This window comes from Pleurodeles waltl, chromosome 2_2 (assembly GCF_031143425.1).
Source record: "Pleurodeles waltl isolate 20211129_DDA chromosome 2_2, aPleWal1.hap1.20221129, whole genome shotgun sequence".
Taxonomy (NCBI): Eukaryota; Metazoa; Chordata; class Amphibia; order Caudata; family Salamandridae; genus Pleurodeles; species Pleurodeles waltl.
The window spans coordinates 302,331,085-302,353,269 of NC_090439.1; the positions used below are offsets into that span (position 1 = coordinate 302,331,085).

At 44.4% G+C, this 22,185-nt stretch overlaps 1 protein-coding gene across 3 annotated transcripts in view; it reads left to right on the plus strand.

Annotated features, from left to right (window-relative positions):
* OTULIN (OTU deubiquitinase with linear linkage specificity) overlaps positions 1 to 22,185 on the plus strand; it is a 337,117-nt gene that overhangs the window by 238,519 nt on the left and 76,413 nt on the right. For all 3 annotated transcript variants that reach the window (XM_069219764.1, XM_069219765.1, XM_069219766.1), the window contains 2 exons: positions 1,783 to 1,926; positions 15,043 to 15,171. In XM_069219764.1, the coding sequence (XP_069075865.1) occupies positions 1,783 to 1,926; positions 15,043 to 15,171 (273 nt within the window). The remainder of the gene's footprint in view (positions 1 to 1,782; positions 1,927 to 15,042; positions 15,172 to 22,185) is intronic.

A 22,185-nucleotide genomic window follows, 5' to 3' on the forward strand; every position in this document is an offset into this window, starting at 1 on the left:
TCAGCTGTGAGTCCTGCCCTCCCAAGTAGTTCCTCCCTAGTATTGGACATTTGGAAGTGGGCCTGAAGGTGCTCTGCCAGCCCAGCCTTTGTCCCATCCGAATCAGCGCAATGCATCGCCTTGCACAGACTCTACATCGAAACCACTGCATGATGCTTACCCGATGCAGGACTTCACATCACAGCTCATCGGAACAGCCGATGCGTGACGCATACTCAACGCAGAGCTTTGCATCGCAAGTCACTCATCAACTGTATCCTTGATCACAGTGCAGGACCCCATCACAACCTTGCAATTTCCAGAATCCTCTGCTGTAGGACACATCACCCCTGAGACCTTGCAATGCCTCTGCTGTGCGACATATCCTCCATGTGGGACTTTGCATCGCTCAGCAACCAGGGTTTGGGGTACTTTGTTAAGCAGGACCAACTGGGTCTCTTTAGCTGGCCAGTACTCCATTGCGGTCAGCCTGAGTTTGTGACTTGGACCCTGTCCAACCCGACTTAATAACAACAGTAGGCGCTTCTTGCTTCTAAATGCTATTTCCCCCAAAACCTTTAAAATTGCATATCTCCAGTTAACCTAATTGGATTTTTTTTTATTTGGTCTCAAATATTGTATTAAATTTTGCTCTTATTTTAAATTAGTGTGAGATTTTTCTTGTGTTGTGTTTCCATTTTATTATTGTTTAAGTGCTGCATAAATAATTTACACATTGTCTCTAAGTTAAGCCTGACTGCCTTTGTGCCAGGATACTAGATGGTTAAGCAAAGGTTAATTTAGTGACTATTTGCGGTTCACTCTGACAAGGATTGTAGCTGTTGCTTCAGTAGGATTTATTCCCCCACACCCTCACCCAACAAGCCAATTTCTCAGAGGGTGTTTCCCTTCATCTCCTTAGAAGTGCTTTCATTGGAATTCATGAGGGGTTATTTGACTTCTAAAAAGTACACCCCATGATCAGGATTGTCACATTGAGTTATACCCGAAACCGGTCCCAGGGCGCTTGTTTCTGGTCCAGGGAGGACCTGACCTGGCAGTTCGGGCTGGACTGTTCCTTTGGGGAACAGGGTCAAGACTGATTTGCATATGGCTGGGTCCAAACTGGAATGGCATGGTGAGCAAAGAAACTGATGGATTAAACCCAGATCTGTGACCGGGGGTGAATGTTTGATTTGGTCTACATTCCATCCATCAAGTGTTCTTTTCACATTCAGTTCTTAAACTCTGAGGTTCATTGTATTAAAAAAAAACAATTCCTTTATACTGCAAGACGTTTTGGTTCACTTCATGGCAAAACATATTGCTGGGGTACCAAAGGTCCGCTCCACAAATGCGTTTTATTAGAGGAGATACCTTTTAGTATCCCAAGCAATGACATTTTGCAAGCCCAGCAGTTGCACTGTCCCTGCTGGTGGGCGGCTGCTGAAATACATATTCTGCGCATATGACAGCTTAGGTAAAAGCCGATAGATCTGGCTTCTAACTGAAAATCAAGTCTGACCTGTTGATTTTCCCAAAATGTGTTAATTTAGTTCAGGAACATGTAATTGTTGTGTGAACATGGTAACCGAGGGAAAGCTTAAAAGCAGAGTTTAGTAATTATACTAGATGAAGCTCGAAGTTTTAGAATTCTTTGTTTCATCATGTCGTTGATTTCTGAATACCATTAGCAATTATTGGCCTTTATAAATAGGGTATCTTCTTGAAGTTGCTGAATTGTTTGTGTAAATTCAGGAAGATTTTGATGCAATGATTTTGCATGTTCTATGTTGTCTACAGGGTTATGAAGCTGTGTCGCAAGACTTCACTTCTATTCGGAGAGTGAGAGGTGATAACTACTGTGCTCTGAGAGCAGTACTTTTCCAGGCGATGAGTCAAACGACAGAACTACCAAAGTGGCTACAAAATTCGGATTTATTTGAGGTATGCATTTTTTCACACAATATCCAGTAGTACAGGAGGTGCACACTAAGGAAAGGGCACCAACCTAAGATCACCACCTAAATGTGGACTAGGCCCGTAGGTCTGAGGTGCATTTAAAGATATGTGCACCAGCAAACCCTAACCCCTACAGCCACAAAAACTCCATATATGTATATCCATAACAAATATGTGGTATGCCATTATAAAAAGCCAGGCCTCTAGGCTCTGTCATGAGGCATCACCATTCATTCAACAGTAGAGTTTAAATTTTCACTGGTATCAAACATTTCAGGATGTTACCACAAACCACATATTTGCCTTTCTCTTTAAAATAAGCCATTTTTATGGGTTCTGGCATAACTTCACTAGTAAACAATATAATACAGCGTACATTACAGTGAAAGCCTTAATTCTTTTAGTAACTGGTTACGTAGTAGCCACGAGGGCTTAGAAACTTAATGGGTCCGAACACTCAAGTAAAACCAAACGATCAGCTGTTTGTCTGCTTTAAATATGGCAAAACCTCTCCCAGGATCACGCATTCGAGACCCAGGGTGACTTTGGATGCCATCTTTTTTGTAAATAAGGTGGGGGCATTTCTTGGCCCTGCTCTGCTCCTACCACTTTCCTATAAACAAGAAAACACTTTGTGGTGGCCCTGCTGTTCCCCGGGTGCTATGAAAAAATATTAAAATTAGGGTCCAGTGCACTATAGAACAGAATTTCGGGCCAAGGCTGTTTCACTTTCGACTGGAAGCCTTTCAGACAGCAGCTGTGACCGTCCTTTCTTTTTTACCTCTTGTGTGATATGCCTGATGGCACTTACAATATAAAGTGAATGTTGCTGGCCTTTTAGGGCACCGAGTATGAGCACTGTTCTCTTATGACTATTTAAGAGCCTAAAAACCTGTGCAGCATAGTCAGCCTCTGTGTCAGCCTAATGCTCTCTTCATGGTGCTGGCAGGGAAACAGTCTCTTTTCTCCTGTTTCTCTCTTGCTACTGATCGGGTGGGGGAGAAAGATTACACTCATGGTGTTGCTTGTGACACGCCCTATTTGCGCCACTTAGTCTGTCTTAGGGGCTTCTGGGGCTGAATGATTTCTGGTGGCCCCTACCTGAAAGAAAGCGGTTCTAAATAAGTGCAACTGCACCAATATTCGTGCTGACTCCCATGGGGAACCATAATGAGCAAGGACATTCCAGTGGTGGCCCGATCCCTAGGACATTGATGCTGGTACTGACAGCAGCATGCACAACTGGGTTGATAAAGTAAAGGTATCTCTGGCCCATTCTTGATGGGGCTTTTTTCATGTTGCTCCTGGTGGCGTAGTCGGCTCAAGAAGCATTCCTTTGTAGTCTCCTTCAACTCAGGTTTTCAGCCCTGTTTTTGTAGATGCCTCGTTTTATGTTTTGTACAGCTCTTTACAGTGCTGTTTCCCCCAGCTAGTATCGATGGATATCTAGCAGCAGTGGATGTCAGAGGTGTGGTGATTTCTGTCTTGTCCACCCCATGCTCTTCTTTTGACCATGGGTCTTCCTACAGCAACAGCTCATGGTCATCAAGGTAGATCACTCTTCCTGCATGTCCTCTGCCGGGCGTCTGTGTGTCCTGCGGGAGCCTGTAATACCCGCTGGTGGCATTCTTCAGGATTCCTAGCTAGCTTTTCCTGCAGTTTTCACAAAAGTGAGATGGGCAGCTAGTGCCGCTAGCTGTGGAGAAAGACGCCAAAAAAAGTATAAGAAATCAAACTCCCTCCTTTCCTGCCTGGGTTGGGTCCGACCTTCCATGCTGTGGATCCATCCTTCTTCGGACTGTCTGTGCTTCTCAAAGGTTCTTCCTTATGCAGGGGTTAAAAAATGGAGGTGAAGATTTCAAGAAGGCGGGAGTCCCTACCCAGTCCAGAGATGCTACAACACCCGCCACTCCGGATTTACATTTCCAGGGAGAAACCTGCAGGTTGGCAGACCTCTGCACAGCATTCCGAGAAGGTTCAAAACTACATTTTGAAATAACATTAGGAAAATACTTCTCCTCTAGGCCAGATTTCTCCTAGTGAGATCTAGCTTTTTCCCTCACAATTTCAAAGAAAACTCTACTGGTGACTGGTACCACAGACCTGCCTGCTCTTCCTCTGTGCCATTTAGGAGGAATCTGCTAGTGCTTATCAGAGAAATGCAGCTAGTTACATTATGAAAATATGTCCCTATATCACTAATCTTTCAGGAGAAGGCTAATCTCACGGCATGGATCTATTGTTCGGGGTAAATATATAGAGAATATGTTAACTCTGTATATACATTCACCACATTTTGGTAAAAAAAAGACGACATTTGTCCATGCCAAGCAAAAGTTATGATGTAAGTATTCTGTTCAAAGTGAAAGAACAGTGAGTGTCATCTGTTATGCTTCAGCCAAAAATAAATGAGATTTTTGTTTTTGGATTCCCAATTGAGTTATAAAGCTTAATTAGTTCTCAACCAATTTGTTTGGCGTCTCATTTGCTACAGTGTTACCTGTTCACAGATGCGAGACTGAGTAAGACAACAGCCTAAATCACACAGCCCGTACACATATGGACACATGTGTGGACACAAGTCCATGTGTAACCAGAGAAGCACCGCTTAACCCAGGTGCATAGTTGGGTCGATATTTTAAAAGGTGGGGACTGGCTGTTACAGCTGAAAAATCATTTTGATTAGAAGCTGTTATTGAATGATACTCATGAGGGAGAATTACTCACAACAGAGGTCTAAAAACCTGGGGTCTAAAAGTAGGATACATGTTAGTACCTACTTAATCATAGAAAATGTTGTGTCAATTCACAAATATGTCAATCATTCATCTCAGAATAGTAGTCAACTGCTTTTGGGAGTATGGCTACTCATCATATCAGTCTGTAATTTGCTTCCCCAGTATTTTACTGTAGCTTTACTAGAGAGCTCCAATAGGCTACAGAACTAGTGTTGTGTATTGATGAGAGACACGAGAGACACACTCGAGATTCGGATTGCTGTTTCACCAACTATGAGACTTAAAGAATTGTGGTAGGGTGATGGAAATGTACAAAATATGGGGGGTTCATTCTGCTCTTTTCTGTTAATGCAAAGTTTGAAACCTATTTGAGAAAATGTGTGGAGGACTGTGTTGTTTAGTCATTTGTGGCATAGTTTTAATAGTCTACATATAGTTTATCATACCATTCTCGTTCTATGTCCTGCATATTTCCTTAGACTACCCACCCTCTGTCACTTAATACTGCATCTCATTTAACCCTTTCGCTGCTAGACCCCCCCCTCCACCCTTCTAGTGCTGAGCTCTATTTTGGCTATTTGGGATAATCTGTGCTTAGGCCTCCATAACTTTTTGTCCATATAAGCTATCCAGGCCAAACGTGAGTCCTTTTCCCCCCCCAACATCCTGGGGATTCTAAAGGTGCCCAGGGTTTGTGGATTCCCCTGGTAATTTTTAGAAAAATAAGGAAGTGCTTCAGAGAAAAGTACCTGTTTTTTCCCTAAAAACTGCATCCACGACTGGTTTGCTGAACTAAAGTCACCATCTTCCCTCAAAAAACCTAATGTACGATGGCATGTGTGGCTGTAGACACACACATGCTCTGCATACTTCTGCCATCTAGTGTTGGTTCTGGAATATTTCAAGTTTTTTTTTTTCCGAAGAAGCATTTTCGGGTCGTGGGATCAATTGACTCCTTCTTGGTGATACTGCACATGGGCATTGACTCCTTTGCTAGATTGTTTTCTCTCAGCTGTCGGGTTCGGACGTATGTCTTCGCTTTGTTTTTTGACTCGCTCTGGTTTGAAACATTCCTTCTGTCTTCCATTCATCAACATATTGCTTTCTCATATGTTCATCTTTTGCATTCGTGTCCACTCATCGGTCTGGACATTGACCTTGCACCTTCCAGGGCAACCTCGCCCGTTTCTAGCTTACTTCACCATGTGGCAACGAAGAATATGCTGAGCTAATGGAACAGACCCCGTTTTGTTTCATTCCTCAGTACCACTTGAAATTCCCCCACACTGACCAACATCTGGTGTGTAATTTGTGCCTCTCCCCTGATCACCAGGAAGGTACCTGCAACGCCTGCAAGTCCTTCTGGTCAAAGAAGAGCCCTTAGGATCTGAAGAGCTCATCTGTTGCAGATGGCGCAGAAGACTCTGGACTTGTCAGACTTGTTTAGGGAGGAGCACGTCTAGGAGTAGCTGAAACAAGAGGAGGCCTTCTCCAGCCAGAACACTCATGTCCAGTCAGATATTGAAAGCCAGTAGGTGTAATCTGTGGCCAGTTCTGAAAAACTGCTCCAGCTGCCTTGCCGTCCGGCTCAGCCCCAAAAATAGCCAAGACCACAACACCATCTTCAGCATTGACTTCCAGCTCCTCAGTCGGAGCCATCTCGCTCTGGACTTAGGCACCGAGTACTTTAGCTCTAAACCTACCAGCCTCCACCGCTGCTTTGGTGCTGACTAAAGGACACTCACCAAAACCATTGTTGCCAAAAACAAGGGAGCCAACACCTTTGGAGCACAAAGACTCCAGTCAGCCTTTAGCTACGCCATCACCCTTTGAGCCTATTTTGGAGACTATGGATGCTCAACAGCGCCACCTCCATATCCAGGAGGGTACAGGGCGCATTATTCCTCCTCCTGTTGTCACATTCAAAGTGAACTGCCCTACCAAGAGGCTTTGGACACTTTTCCACCTTTAAACGATGCCACTAAGGATAAGGCTCCCACCACTTCTCCCAAGCCTTTTCCTCCTCCTGATCCACCTTCTCCACTGCCTCCACTCCCTGCTTCTCCTACTGAAGGAGATCTGACACCTCAGGGTTCCTCTTTATTTAAGGGGTAAGATTTAAGTGGGACACAGCAGGACCCAGATCCATGGGATTCGTATGACCCCCGATCCCATGATAAGTACAGACGCAGATGTGTACCCCCCGCAAGACCCTCCCCACCAGAGGATACTACATCATACCATTAGGTAGTTGCTCAGGCAGCCGCCTTCTGTAATGTTGAGCTGCACAGGGATCCTATTGAGCAGGGCTTCATTTTCCACACCTTAACCTCCACACATAGGGATAGCCAGTTCCTCCTTATGCTCAGTGGCATGCTTTGTCATGCAGACAACAATTTTAAAGAACCGGTCGTCTCTAGGTTTATCACTCCTAGAGTAGACAAAAAGTCCAGCAAGCAGTGCTTAGTGTGCCGTTCGACAAGGAGCATATTTTCAGCCCTCAAGTGGACTCCTGAAAAAGATGCAGACACTGCAACAGCCATGGGTTCTCTTCAGTCCTCCTCACATAGAGGGACTTTTCGTCGCCCCACATTTAGAGGTGGCTACAAATCAACAACCTCAGAGGTCTCTACCCCAGTCTAGACAGCCTTCAACCTCATACTCTCAAGGTTTCTTCAGTGAAGCCTACAGAGGCAATAACAAGTGGGGCAAAAGTAAGAGCACCACCACCTGCAGCTCTACCTCCACATCCAAACAGTGACTGCCTTTTAATAAAGAATGGGTCAACCAATAGGTCCTTTCTATTATCCAACATGGTTACTGTCTGGACCTCATTACTACACCTCCAAACACCCCCCCTTCGCTCTCACAGGCTATCCCACAAGCACCTCACTCTTCTCAAACAAAAGATACAATCTCTTCTTCTCAAAGGGGCCATAGAACTTATTCCATTACAACACCAGGGAGCAGAAGTATACTCCCTATACTTCCTCATCCCCAAAAAGGATGGCTTTCGCGGGCCTATCCTGAATCTCCGGCCATTAAACCACTACATTCTCTCAGAGCAGTTTCAGATGGTAACTCTTTATGACGTTATTCCGCTTCTACAACACAGTAACTTTATGATTGCCCTAGATCAAAAGAACACCTACCTCTATATCCCATCCACCCTGCACACTGAAAATTCCTAAGATTTGTGGTTGCAGGCAAACATTACCAGTTCTAAGTCCTGCCTTTCGGAGTCATGCCATCTGCCAGGGTCTTCATAAAGTGTTTAGCAGAAGTTGCCACACACCTCAGAAGACATAACATACATGTGTTTCTTTAGCTAGATGACTGGCTCATCAAAGCCAGCACACTACAGCAGTGCCAGTATCACACTGAGATGACAGTGGACCTGCTTCACACACTGGGATTCACAGTCAGCTTTGTCAATTTCCATCTACAACCTCTTCACATTCAGCCCTATCTAGGAGCTATTCTCAGTGCAGAGTTAGAGCTAGCATACACCAACCTGGCCCGCGTTCAGAGTTTTCAGACTCTTTTCCCCCAGTTTCAGTAGAATCACACGTACACAGTCAGGACTATCATGTGCCTGTTAGGGATGATGGCGTCCGGCATTTCCATTGTTCCCCATGCTAGACTCCATATGCAACCCCTACAGCAGTGTCTGTCTCGTCAGTGGTCTCAGTCACAGCGTCACCTGGATGATCTAGTGTGGTTAGACCGCCATACTAACCGCTCTCTACAATGGTGGAACACCACCAACCTGTTGAAAGGGCGGCCTTTTCTGGACCCTGTGCCTTGGGTCAGTCTGACCACAGACTCATCACTCATGGGTTGGGGTGCTCACCTTCAAGACCTTAAAACAGTACAGGGCCTCTGGGATCTCTGTCACCAAACCTTACATATCAATTTCCTCGAGCTTCAGGCAGTCTTTCTGGCCCTGAAAGCATTTCTTCATTATCTGTCTCACAAGGTTGCCTTAGTCTGCACAGACAACATGACAGCCATGTATCATTTACAGAAACTGGGTCGACACAATCGTTGCAATTGCCACAGCTCTCTGACAGTATTGAAATGGGCTCTCCACTACCACATTCATCTGGTGGCAAAGTATCTTCCAGGGATGGACAACGACTTTGCAGACCTGCTCAGCAGGATGGAGCAACAAGTTCACAAATGGGCACTCCACTCATAAGTCCTTCAAATGTACTTTGCGAAGTGAGGAACTCCCCAGATAGATGTTTTTGCCACAGCAGAAAATGCTAAATGCCCATGCTTCACCTGTATGGGATGTTTGTTTACGCTTTTCCACCTGTCCCTCTCATTCCATTTCTGGTTTGGAGGATCAGGCAGACATCCCTCACCATGATCCTTGTAGCTCCCGCTTGGGTGCGTCAGCCATGGTTCACCACACTTCTCGATCTCTCAGTAGTTTCTCACATGAAGCTCCACAACAGACCAAACCTTCGCACTCAAAATCAAGGCCAGGTCAGACTTCCAGACCCAAAAACACTCAACCTTGCGATATGGCTCCTGAAGTCATAGAGTTTGTTTTGGAAGCTGGCTCTCTACATAGTGCACAAAAATGAACTACACAGTGCAGAGAGTCCAGTTGATCCCCCCAAAAGTTTGCAGAGGCAGAAATAGATGGGTCTAGTGCTCTTTTTGTGGTAGTGTGCGAGCAGTTAGGCTTATCAAGGAGTTGTGTTATGCATTTGTTGTACTCACAGACGCAAAATAAATGAGGCGCACACTTTGAACCAAAGAATTTTGTTAAAAGGTAAGCATTTTTAAATTAAAACTACTTTGGTGTTTCAAAAATCGACACTGTGTAATTTTCGGAGTCCTCAGTGTTAACCTATGGGAGAATAAACAAGGATGCAGTTTCACAGGTAAGTACACAACTTACAATCCCAGTCTTCGAGGTTTTAGACTAGCACGGGGCAAGGTTCAGGTTGGTAACAAGAGTGCACCGAGAGCAGCACGGGGCTGCTGGGTGCAGAGGACAAAGTCTGAGTTGGTGCCCAGTGTTAATCAACGAAGACTATGGGGGGATGAAGTCACGTCGCTCACAGGTAAGTACAAGTGGTGTCAGAGGTTGGTCTCCAGGGGTTGAGGCGCGCACCGGGAGTTGGGGGGCCAAAGGCAGCACCAAACGTACACCCTCAGTGGCATAGGGGCAGTCTGGTGCAGATTGCCAACACAGCGTCGGGCGCCCAATGCTATCCATTGGAGACAGGAGTATCCGCTGAAGCGCTGCTTACAGGTGAGTAAAGTGAGGTCAAGGGTCGATCTGGAGTTGAGGTAAGTACAAGGGGGGGCCACAAGGCAGCACCAAACTTACACCCTCAGCGGCACAGGGGCAGCTGGGTGCAGAGTACCAACACAGTGTCGGGCGCCTAATATTATTCAGTGGAGGAGATCATTTTCAGAAACAGGCTGCAGACTCTGGCCAAGAGGCCGGGAGAGGTCATCCCACAGCTGCCCAGGTAAGTTGAGATGCCAAGGGTCGTAATCACACCAGCGGTCCAGCTCCCCAAGGCCCTGGGGCTCTGGGTGCAGGGGTGCCTTTTGGTGTTGAAAAACAGCTCACCAGGCAGGTCACGAGAAGTGGGATTCCTCGAATTTAGGCTGCAGGCGTTGCTGTGGAGTCCAGCAGGGGTCAGCCTACGGTGGACTGTTGGTCAGAAGCCCTGGGGAACCTTCGCTGGACTGGTGGGCCACTTAGACTCGGGCTGGGGGCATAGGGTGCAGAGGTGCTTCTGGGCGGCGGTTTTGCGGTTCCTCAAGCAGACTTCTTCCTTAGAGATGGTTTCTTTTGGACATGTCCGCTGTCCATGGGAGTACTTTGTTTTGATCGAAGGCAGGCAGTCCTCCCAAGGACAGTCTTCTTCTCAGTGCAGGATCTTTGAAGGCTGGACCAAGTTAGTTGGTGTCTTCAGTATTCTCTGCTTGTTGACTTCTGGTTTGTCCGGCTCTTCTTAGTCAGCAGATATCTGATTTTAGGGTTCAGGTGGGCCAACCTAAATACTGAATTTAGGGGCATTTTTTTGGGAGTGCCTGGTGGTAACCAATGGGCTACTCACCTTTAGGGTGACTACACCCTTCCTATGACCACTTCCTTTGGGAAGTGGCATAGGCCTAACCCTCTTTTTTTCATAAATCTGTTTATTGACATTTTATCATTACATTACATCATGTTGTGTAGCAATATCATTTTAACATAGTGCAGTATGCAGCTGCAACAGCTTTGAGTATTTTTCGGTTAGACAATAATGCAATGGTGCAATATACTATTCAGCATAAACCTACAATTGCTCAGACGTGTAGTTCGTCTACTGTGTTACCTGCGAATTATGTCCAGCAGTGTTTTCTCGTTTGGTGTACTCTACCGTTATCAACCTGTTTCGAAGGTGCAGCCTAAGAAGTTAATAGTTTATTTAACGTCTATCAGTGAGAATGCCGCTTGGCAGCGCTCGCTCGCGCACCATTGCTTCCATCACAAGGTTACAACTTGGGTGTCTTTGCTAAGGGGGCAGATACTATGAACTTTATATAAACTAACCTTAAAACAAAAAAAACAACAGTAACAACTGCTGGTTGCGGACGTCTATACAATTATTTCACATGTAATCGCTTCCCGATCAGGTTGTGGATCAAACTGCAACAGACCGGCATGCCGGTAGAGGGGCTGAGCCAAGTGTCAAGCTCAGTAAATACTGCGTTTTTCCGTCTCCCAGCGCTATAGCAGATCTCGGTAATTCCCACACTCAGTCCTCCTACGCAGTGCATCTCTTCTTCAATAGATACTCATTCGTAATAGTCCAAACCTCCTTCCACTGGGTCCCCGCCTATGCCTCGCAGCTGCAACATCAGCCCCTCCCAGCAGGTAGACAGCGGAAACTGGCGCAGCCCCAACACCTCCTCCCGTTTCAGTGCTGTACCCTCTGCCCCTGCCCATACCTCGAGAGAGCGCCTCCAGGCCTGTACCGGCAGGGGATCTGGTGACTTCCACCTACGAGTCACTAATCGCTTTGCCACAATATGCCCCAAGTCCGTGAAGCGCACTTCTGCTCTGTGCCGCTTGCTTCTGGGGAATAGCCCCAATATACATGCCTCCCACGTGAAGGGAATCCGTTGTGCTGTGCAGTCAGACAAATTGTCAATTACCACCCTCCAGTAGGAGCACAAGCTAGAACAGGACCACACCATGTGTAACAAGTCTGCACCAACCTCGCGGCACCGGGGACAAGTCGCGGCTCAGTGGGCAAAGTATCTGTTCACGCGGGCTGGCGTAAGGTGGGCTCTGTGTACTATATAGTACTGAATTAAACAAAATCGAGAATTAAGGGGCACGTTAAGGTGGCCCGAGAGAGATAACCTCCACTGCGCCTCCGCAATTGGACCGCCCGCGTCCACTTCCCACGCCGCGTGTAGCGATTCACTCTCCAGGGCAGTGTGAGTTCTCAGCGCATCTGCAAGCCAGCTAATCAGGCGATGACCCCGACCCATCACCTGCAGGTATTGAATCAGCAAATGAGTGGGAGGACCCACCGAGACATCCCCCCCACCCGTACCTCAGGACCCGTAACAAGGAGCAGTATAATAGGAACTGACCAGGCGGAAACCCCAGCTCCTGGAGCCTAGCAAACTGGAGCAGCTGGCCCTCCTCATAGAGATCACCCAATGTACACAACTCCATTTCGTGCCACTCTCGTCTGACGTGACTCTGGGGCCCGTGGCGTGGCATAGGCCAAACCCTCTTGGCCTAATTCCTTCCATGCAAGATGAAGAAATTTACACAGTGGTGTCCACTCAGCTTGTCCACCCTAGGGGTGGCACTGGCATAAAGTGGGCAAGCCTCCTAATTTTCCTGCCAGTTCTGCTGCCAAAAGTGGGGTCAGGAACTGGGGGTCGGCCTTCTTCACCATTTGGAGAGGCCTGGGTCACATTTCAAAGGCGGCAAGGCCTTTGAAGCTCCCCGCCCTGGAATGTCCATCCTGCCTGGGAGAGAAGGTCACTCCTCTGCCTAGTGGAGACTGTACTGGTTTTGTTCAGTCAGTGCCCACACTAGGAGTTGGTAAGTTTTCATGGGGCACCTCTCAGGTGCCCTCGGAGTGCATGTACTAATAAATCCATCACTGGATTCAATGAAGGATTAGTAATATGAAATGTTTGATACCAAACATCCCTATTGACACTTACTATGTCTCACAATTGACAGACATAGCAAGGGCATATCTGTTCATGCAGGTATGTCCTCCCATGCAATATAATGCACCCTGCCTTTAGGGCTGGAATTCCTGCTAGAGGAGTGAACTACATAAGTTGCATCCAGTGTAAAGTGGACAGGGCACACAAGCTGTGTGCCTGGTCTTGTTTCCATTTGAGTTCTGCACCAAGTCATGCAGCCTACGAAAGCAGCACTGTGTGCACTTACTGAGGGGGTCCCTGAGGCTGGCACAGTTTGTGCTGCATCCCTCAGGGGCCTTCCTTTAGGAACCCTTGCCACCAGGGGTACCATTTACTAGGGACTTAGAGTGGTAGCTAAAGGTTTGCTAATTGGGGGAAAAAAGACTGTGCAGCTTTAGGGAAAGATATCTGGCACTGAGGACCTGTTTAGCGCAGAACCAAAGCACTTTCAGTCAAAATTGCACCAGAAACCAGGCACAAATTGAGTGGGTGTGACCATGTCAAAAGAAAAAAGAGGCACTTACTTACATTTTGGTTACTTAGGATTGCCTGCGGAGTGTATGGATATTCTCAGTGAAGATTGTAGACTCACAACTAGAGCATGTTATGCTACAAAATGGAAATGTTTTGTAGGCTACTGCCAACGCAAACATATTAGTCCCACTAAAGCTACTGTCCAAGACATTGTATGTTATTTGCTCTACTTACAGAAAGCAAATCTAGTTTACACATCTATTCGCTTACATTTCGCAGTTATAGCTGCATATCTACAGAACAGACAACATACTTCCTTGTCCAGAATCCCAGTCATCAAAGCTTTTGTGGAAAGCCTTAAAAGAGTTTTTTCACCCAGAGTGCCCCTTGTACCATCCTAGAACCTCAATATTTTGCTTACTAGGCTCATGGGCCCTCCTTTTTAGCCACGTCATTCATGCTCTCTTCAGTACCTTTCTTGGAAAGTGTCATTCTTTGTCGCTATCACATCACTCAGACATGTTAGTGAGCTCCAGGTCCTAAGCTTGGAAGAACCTTTCTTCCAAATTCTTAGAGACAAGGTGGCCCTTCATACAAATCTGAAATTCCTTCCTAAAGTAGTTTCCCAATTCCATATCAGTCAATCAATCCATTGAGCTACCAATCTTCTTTCCGCAGCCTGACACATTTGTGGAAAGAACTCTTCACACGCTAGATGTTAAAAAAGCACTTATGTTTTACATTGACAGAACCAAAGAATTTAAGAAAACCAAAGAGCTCTTTGTAGCTTTTTTACTATCTCACATGGGCAGTCTAGTATCCAAATACAGCACAGCTAGAGGGATAGTAAAATGTATACAAACCTGCTATGATAAAGCAAAGCGACAGTTACTGGTTGCTCCTTTAGCACATTCTACTAGGAAAAAGGGGCACTGTGGCTTTCCTTGGAAACGTACCTATAGCTGATGTTTGTAAGGCAGCCACATGGTCTACACCACATACATTTTAAAGCATTACTGTGTCGATGTACTAGCACGCCAATGTAGGTCAAACTGTGCCACCAACACTTTTTCAGTAAACTGCAACTTTCACAGGCTAGCGCCGATTTTATGGTGGAACAGCTTTACATTCTATACAGAGCATGTGCATTTAGAGCCACACATGTCATTGAACGTAAAAATGTTACTTACCCAGTAAGCATCTGTTTGTAGCACGTAGCGCTGTAGATTCACATGCGTCCTCCCTCCTCCCCAGATGCCTGTGGCTATTGCAGTGCTTCATATTAGTATATTCGTTTACATGTGTAATTACATTTGCATGGACATCTTTCTCCATACTTCCTCTACATTCCTTTATTCAACTGCCTGCGGGAAACAATCTCACAAAGGAGTTGATATACTTGAGCAGGATCACGAGAAGGAGGAGTCACTCAATCCCGTGACTTGAAAATGCTTCTTTGAAAATGCCTGTTCCTCGAGGTCCTGGCATGTTTATGTACCACTGCAGTGTGTTTTCATACAGAAAAACAAAAAATGGCAGTTAGCATATCTTTTTGATGCTGTCAGTTTTAATTCATGAATCGTCAGTCTTTCTGTTCTGTCTGCATGGTAAAGAGGTTTGATTTTGTGGTGCTTTGTGCAAAATGACTGTCAAACTTAAAGCTCATTTTTGTCTCCTCCCCTACATATAGTTACCAGCTAAGCTAATGAGCACGTATGACTGGATCAAGCGGTGGAAACTCCGGTACAGTTTCGAAGAAGAGCACATAAATCCACAGCTTGACCAAATTGGGGAGCATCTGGAATTACTAAAGAAAAAGGTGTGTATTGAATCCAAATTCAGAAAGTATTTATTGTGTGGCTTTACATCTAACATCATATCTACTTTCCCCAAAGTTGGCCCATTCTGTATGTCTTTATGGTGTATGTGACCGAGCACCTTGGGACTCGTGTATGCCCTGTGACTCACTTCCATTCTGCTCTGTGAATAGTGTGTTTCTTAGTAGTTTTCTCTCGAGTTTACTGTCATGCAGACTTTGCAGATGTTTTCACAGTAAAAGAGTAAGCCTGTGAAGCCTTGAGCATTTATACTGTCCTCAAGCCCATTAGTCATTTCTTTTCAGACAAGACAGCTTAGCCCTTGACTGCTTGATGCATCTTATAATTTGATGCTTCTTGGCTCTTTTTCAGTGACGATTACTAGTGAACGCTCGAAGGGTGTAGTGTGTAAGCCATCTTTCATTGGGTTCAAGATTCTCAATTGACATGTGTTGGTGGTGCACCTAAATGATGTTATTATTGTAGGAGTACTCCTGGGTTGGTGAGCTATATTCCAAAGACAGCTATATGTGAGACTCTTCAGATCAGGTCACTGTCACTGTAGGGACTCTATTTTCAGAAGATGAGATCTTACATATTTTGCTCGCTTTTGATTAACAGAGCTAGACTTCAGGTTTGACAGATATTGTAGCAGGGACAATGTCACACTCAACAAGTTACTCTCTTGATACCTTTGTAAATCATGTTAAATGATATTGTTGGATCTATCCTCTTTTCATTGCAACACTGGAAAAGTAATGGTGGGTAGCCAGTTCCATGCAACACTGTTCATCCCTCTTTATCGTTGCTGGCTCACCGTCACACTTTACCAGCTTGTAGAGCAAATGGTTAGGCAAAGAAGGGATGGCCTTTTCTGAGGGCACTAACTTTGCTTTACATGCAGCTTGATAATTTTGATACCATTTCAGGTGGAAGGCTGAGTGACCTTCTGATCATTGGATCTGTTTTTGGGTTAAAAAGTTAATGGTTCTGGTCCCATTGTTGCAAACCAACCTATTTGAATACTATTCATGATTTGAACAGGCATTATAACACGGGAAATGTCCAGTGTTTAAATGGGCTTCAGCTTTGTTGCATTGTTGGATTTAGTTGCACTCTTTCTTTGGATGCATCACAGACCTATTAGAATTTGTGGTGATCCAACCTCAGTCGTTTTTCATTCGTTCTGCAGAAAATACTATCTGAAGTCTGGACTTCTTCTGGTCCACCTTCTGCTGGCTCATAATCCTCAAGCTTGTAGAGTGACTAGTTGGGCTAATGGTTTTGTTCTTCTGGGTAGGTTGATGGCTTTTTTGACAGTTTCGGTTGCAAAAGGCTGTTTTTCATACTGATGAGAAAGTTAATGGGTCAGATGTCTTTGTTGTCTGGTCAGTTTTGAAGTAAAAAAATCAAATACAATTTGTGATAAAGGTATGATTTGAATACCATTATATAGAAGACCAACTTGTACAGGTTTCAGTCTCACTCATGTAGTCCCTCATTTCTATACTAAGTTTCAATCTCTTTTTGGGTGCATCCTACGCCTCTTCCTTGCAGGGATCTTGGTTCATCCAAACACAGATATGTCTTTTTTCTTTCCACAGAACATACTTCCAGCTTCTGGTCTAAGTCCAATGTGAAGTTACTGTTTTCTTTTTTCTGCTGACGATGAGCTTGTGGAACCTATGTCTTAGGATTTGGCTGTCAGCCTGCTAGGCCACAACTTGTCTATGGAGTACTTTCAGGCTCAGCATGAATTTATCCTGCTTGGTATCCAAATTAGTTGTTCTGTAGTGCGAAGGAGACTCCTGAAGGGTTGATTGAAGCATAAAGGTTGTCTCTTGTCACTGTGTGAATAAGTCAGCACAATGAGTACTGCAGAGAGCATATGGATGCATAGGGTAGGACCATTAATACTTGATATAACCTCAAAAAGAAAATAACTTTTATAGGAAAGATGGATGCGCTGGTAATGACTCAACAGTAGTCCTCTCCAGGTCTTCCTATTGTGAATCCTATGTTCCCTCTTGCCAACATTCTCTCATTTTGTTCACTTACCATCTTTGTACTATAAGGAAATGGAAGCAGAAGTGACACCGGAACGTTTTAGTTAAAAGGAAAGAAGCACAGTAAGTAGGTCTTATAAATGTAAAAGGCGCAGTCTATTTGGCTAAAGAAGGAAGAAGATGTGGCATGAAGATAATAATGATTCTCCATAGTATGATCTTCACTGATAGTCATAAATGCATAAATAATTCCCACGCAAAAGGAATTATTGAAGCGTTTGACTTCATTGGAGAGTCATACAATGCAGAACCAGGACTACAAGTGCGTAGCATTTTCTTACTGGTATTACTGTCCACTTCAGTATTTCTAGTAACCTTACCACATTTTAGTCTGTCTGTCAAAACCACAGACAACGCATGTATATAAAATACTTCAAACATTAAGGAAAAATGTTTAAACAGTATCATTTTGATATCTTGAAAGGTTTTTTTTTCCAAACTTAGGCTTGAGAAACAATTGTGCGTACACAATTTTCCCAAGTCCCAACCAATTTCAGAATAAGTTTGTAGTGGGTCGAACTGCTGATTTAAAGTAAAAACAAGCATTGGTAAATGCAATAGGTTTCACCTAATTAATATGTTTTGTTGTAAGTTTTAGCTTGTTGAGAAAGGTATAAACTTGATAAAGTGAATTAATTATTGAACGGGGGGGTGCCTGAATGCCATAAGGTACGGTTGTGACATGCAAGAGGTTTGCATGCTCCCCGATAGATGTAATTAAAAGAATAATACCTTATTCTTTTTGGGACACTGTAGGAGAACAACCAATTAGCATTGTGGAAATAGGGAGAATGCAGAGGCAAGGAGTGGGATGGGTGGGAAGTGAGTGCATGTTAGGAGGAAGGACTGGGCAGAGAGGAAGACAGGTAGGACAGAGATAAACAAGTGGAAAAAATAGTAAAACTGTGGGTGTGGTAAAAAAGAAATAGAGAAAAAAGCCACTATGTTACAAGAAAGAAAAGGATAAATAATGAGAAAATAAAGGAAAGCACAAGAGAATGAGGGACTGAGGAAGGAAGCAAGAAGATATGTAAGGATTTAAGAAAAAAGAAAGGGAGGGTCAGTGAGCTAGCAAAAATCAAATTAAAGAAATGAGTGAAATCTGGGTAGTGAAAAAGTAAGAATGGAAATGTGGAGATTTGTATGAATCAAATAAAGGTTTAGGATGTTTTAGTCACAGCATCTACTCTCTGGGCAGGATAGCTGCAACCAAGAAGAGATACTCGCTAGCGCAGCTACAAACCCATTGTAGTGAAACTGGGCTGTCAAGTCAAGCAGAAGAAATGGCAAGCAAAGATAAAGGAAAAGCAGATGTTCAGACATCCAAGTATGTGTGGGAGTGGGAGGGGTGCAGCCTTTCGAGGTAGACAGCAAGGTAACAACCTATGCACTGTAGAGGTGCTGCCTGCATAGGTACAAACAGTAGTGGTATAAACTAGCGGAGGTACGTGCTCTAACACTACAGTCTTCAGATACAGCCAGCAGATGTACAGGCAGCAGTTGTATATTCAAGCAGGTATGCATGCAACAAATCTACAGCCAAGCACAGGCACATAAAAGCATAGATACGGACAGGAGAGGTACAGAATGCAGTTACAAAGGAGCCAGGAACAGAGTTACAAGAACCACTGGTGCTATCAGTGGAGGTACACGGAGGAAGGTACAGCTAAGCAAAGGTAGGCCATGAAGAGAAATTGCCAACCATCCATACGAGCAGCAGAGTAAATGTAGGTGATTTTAAGGTAGCAGACCATGCTTCATAGCAAAGGTACTACCAGGCATTGATACAGACAACAGAGGGTCTGTGCACAAACGCACAATAAGCATGGGTGCAAGGAATACTTACTGACATCATTAGTAATACTGTGAAGCAATAGTTGAAAATACCTTTGACAGGGCTGCGAGCAGGGTCCCTGCAAGCCCAGGCCTCTGAGTTGCTTGGTTTGCAAACAATAGGGAGCACTAAAGTGGATCCCTGCTTCGGCCCTGAGAGTCTGGTGAGTGCGCTGCTTGGTTTTCAAATAAAAGCGATCACTAGAGTGGGTCCCTGCTTCAGCCCCGGGGAGACTGATGAGTGTGCACTGCGATCGGAGCATTGGCTTCCAACAAAGCACGTAGAGGTGCTTACATGCTTAAAAGAAGTTCTAGCAAAGCTGGTGCAAACAGTTCTTTTGCCACAGGACACTGATGAGAGGAACAACAGGAAATAGTATGCTACAGCCAATAAAATTGGAGTAAAATTATGTGGGAAGCACACAGACCAATACAAAGTAAGGGAGGGATGTAACCCTTTTTTAAGATTTATGTTATATACAATAGATTTCACAAGCGCTGTGCAGGCAAAACCTAACAAGCACAGAGCATGCCTGTGCAAGTGAAACCCAAAAACGTTCCAGTCCTCTGGCTTAATTTCTACCAAGTCAAAGAGACACTGTGACTATCAAATTAATTTACTAGACACTTCTGTCTAGAAAAGGGACCAAAGCAATGTATTTTTCTCATCATTACGATTTTGTGAGGAGAACTTAGAGCTTTGTAAAATGGGAAACAATCAAGGCAAAGTGGTGTGATTCAGCAGTGAACAAAGATGTGGTAATTACCACAAATGTAGTATTGATATTCTGGTGATTTGTGCTTGCTGCACAAGACTCTCCCTGTTGCTGGATGCTGTTTCTGGCATGCAAGCAGTACATTTTGGCCTAATTGTAGCAAAAGAGATTCACTAACATACTGCTGTAGCATTTACTTTGTAACCGTGGCAAACAGGATTCATATTAAAAAGGCATTTGATGATTGTGTCAGAATATACGCATGCAATCTATTTTGTAGCCCGGGAGGAAAGATCATTTTTCCTTACAATCAATGAGGTTGAAAAATGTAAAGAGAAGGGCGGTATACTCCTGTCCCCTAAAGGGTTCAAATAAAACAGTAATCCTCAAAATTTTGAAGAAAGGAGCGGTTTTGCAGAAAATGATATGTGTTTGGGTAGAATTTGTATATGCTTTTTTTTCTGGAAGATCAAATTCTTTAATCAACTGTGCAAAACACTGCCTTTAGCATTGGTGAATAATTGATAGCTGCTGTAAATGCGTATGTGTCTAGTATGAGCAAAGATCAGCAAGAAACAGCGTGGGAAACAGAGAATGGTAACATTGGAATCGGGCAGATATATTCATTAGCAATCATCACTTGAAAAATATGCATTCATTAGCCTTAGGAACTCTTGTGCTTCCCGCTTTTATAAGAACATCGCCCCGTCTGTTCTGGGAGCCTACAGAGTATCTAAACTAAGACAAGGCAGAAGGAAGCAAGTAGGTGTGTAAGCATGTGGGTGTGAAAGTAAAGGCTGGAAGGCTGGACAAGAAACAATGTGGTCAAAAGAGTAATTTCAGGAAAAACCTGCCAAAGTTACAACGGGGATGATAGACAGACAACATGACATGCAGATTGTAGTGTAATAAGCACAGACTCAGCATCGTTAGCTCCATTTCAAGAGCAGTATATGGTGCTATTTATCAAAATCTGCGTCTTAAGCTCCATTGCATGAGCAGTATGTAGTGCTATTTATCACAGACGATAAATATGAATGGATTTTCCAGGCTTACTGCACATTTCCATTAAAACACTCGCAGCACCACTGAGAAGAGGTGATGTCCTGTTTAATGTAAAGCCACTCTGATGAGTTTGGAGTACTCTTCCATTGAAAACAAAGTAATCCAGGCCTTAGTGCATTCCCCCAATTAAAGGTAATGATGCAATATTTAATGGAATTGGTTTCCCTAATATGGTGATAGGGCATATACCTGTAACCTAATCCTTTAATTAAAAGCTGTCAAACGAGCAGAGATCTATCTGTTTCCATCGAGTAATTTGCATTTTAATACAATCATTGGTGTTGGGTGTGATTCGTCATTTCGGTCAAGCATGCAAATACTAAAAGTCCGAGCGCCCTAACTTGGTAAACGAAAGCCAAGAACGACATAAGGATTAAGGTTACAGATGACTCCACACCAAGGACGTAATGCTCTAGGTCCTGGACTTTTCTTTTACAGATCATTGGTTTCATTTTTGGTAATTCAGTTGTATCAGATGACACAAACCAAGATTAAAACATCTAAAAATGCATTTGATGTTTAAGTGGAACCACAGGATTGGACCCTTGTGTCTAGGGTCGCATAGAGTTGTCTTAACATTGAATCATTTGTGACGCCCTGTTAATACCAAACAGTATGCAACCCTACAGATGGGGTACAGGCAGTAGATATAGGGTTGCTGGAGTAAATGCAGCCTCATTTTTAGTGCTTGATTATGTTACACATGGGCTCCTAAATAGCACGTTGTGGACGGAACTGTAGAAATGAAATACGCTGTAGGTACTGCGTTTAGGTCTTAGGAACCTGTTGGGTTGGACACTGGCTACCTTAAGGCTCTTTAAACAGTTCTTCAGCATGTTTTCATTCTTCTGCGCTGCCGTCAAATACTCTATGTTGGAACTGTCCCCCAGAGCCACCAGGGTGAAGGCAGCAGCACTCCTGCTGACTCACAGTTTTGGAATGGGTGGCGAGTTTATTGGATGTATAGGCAGAGTCGAATTATAGCAACATGGGGAAAAAACATTGGCAAAGCCAACTGATCTCGTACGTACGAGAGATATTGACTTTGTCTTACCATGCTGTGCATCAATGCAGCTGCTGTGTACAACATGTCTAGAAGTGAGTAAAAATGCTCAACACTACTCAACTCTTCAGGTGACGTGAGTCGGATGGGTCTTGAAGTAGGAGGAGGCCTCTGCTCCTGCTAACGCACACCAACAGACGGCGACTGAAATAGAAAACTGACAAGAATTGCACTGTCTTCTGTGGAGTTTCCTGTTTTTTGCCTTCAGAAGCACCCTCTGGACGGACCAGTCTCCAACTGGTCCATATTATTCCTGGTCTCATTGGTTGATCC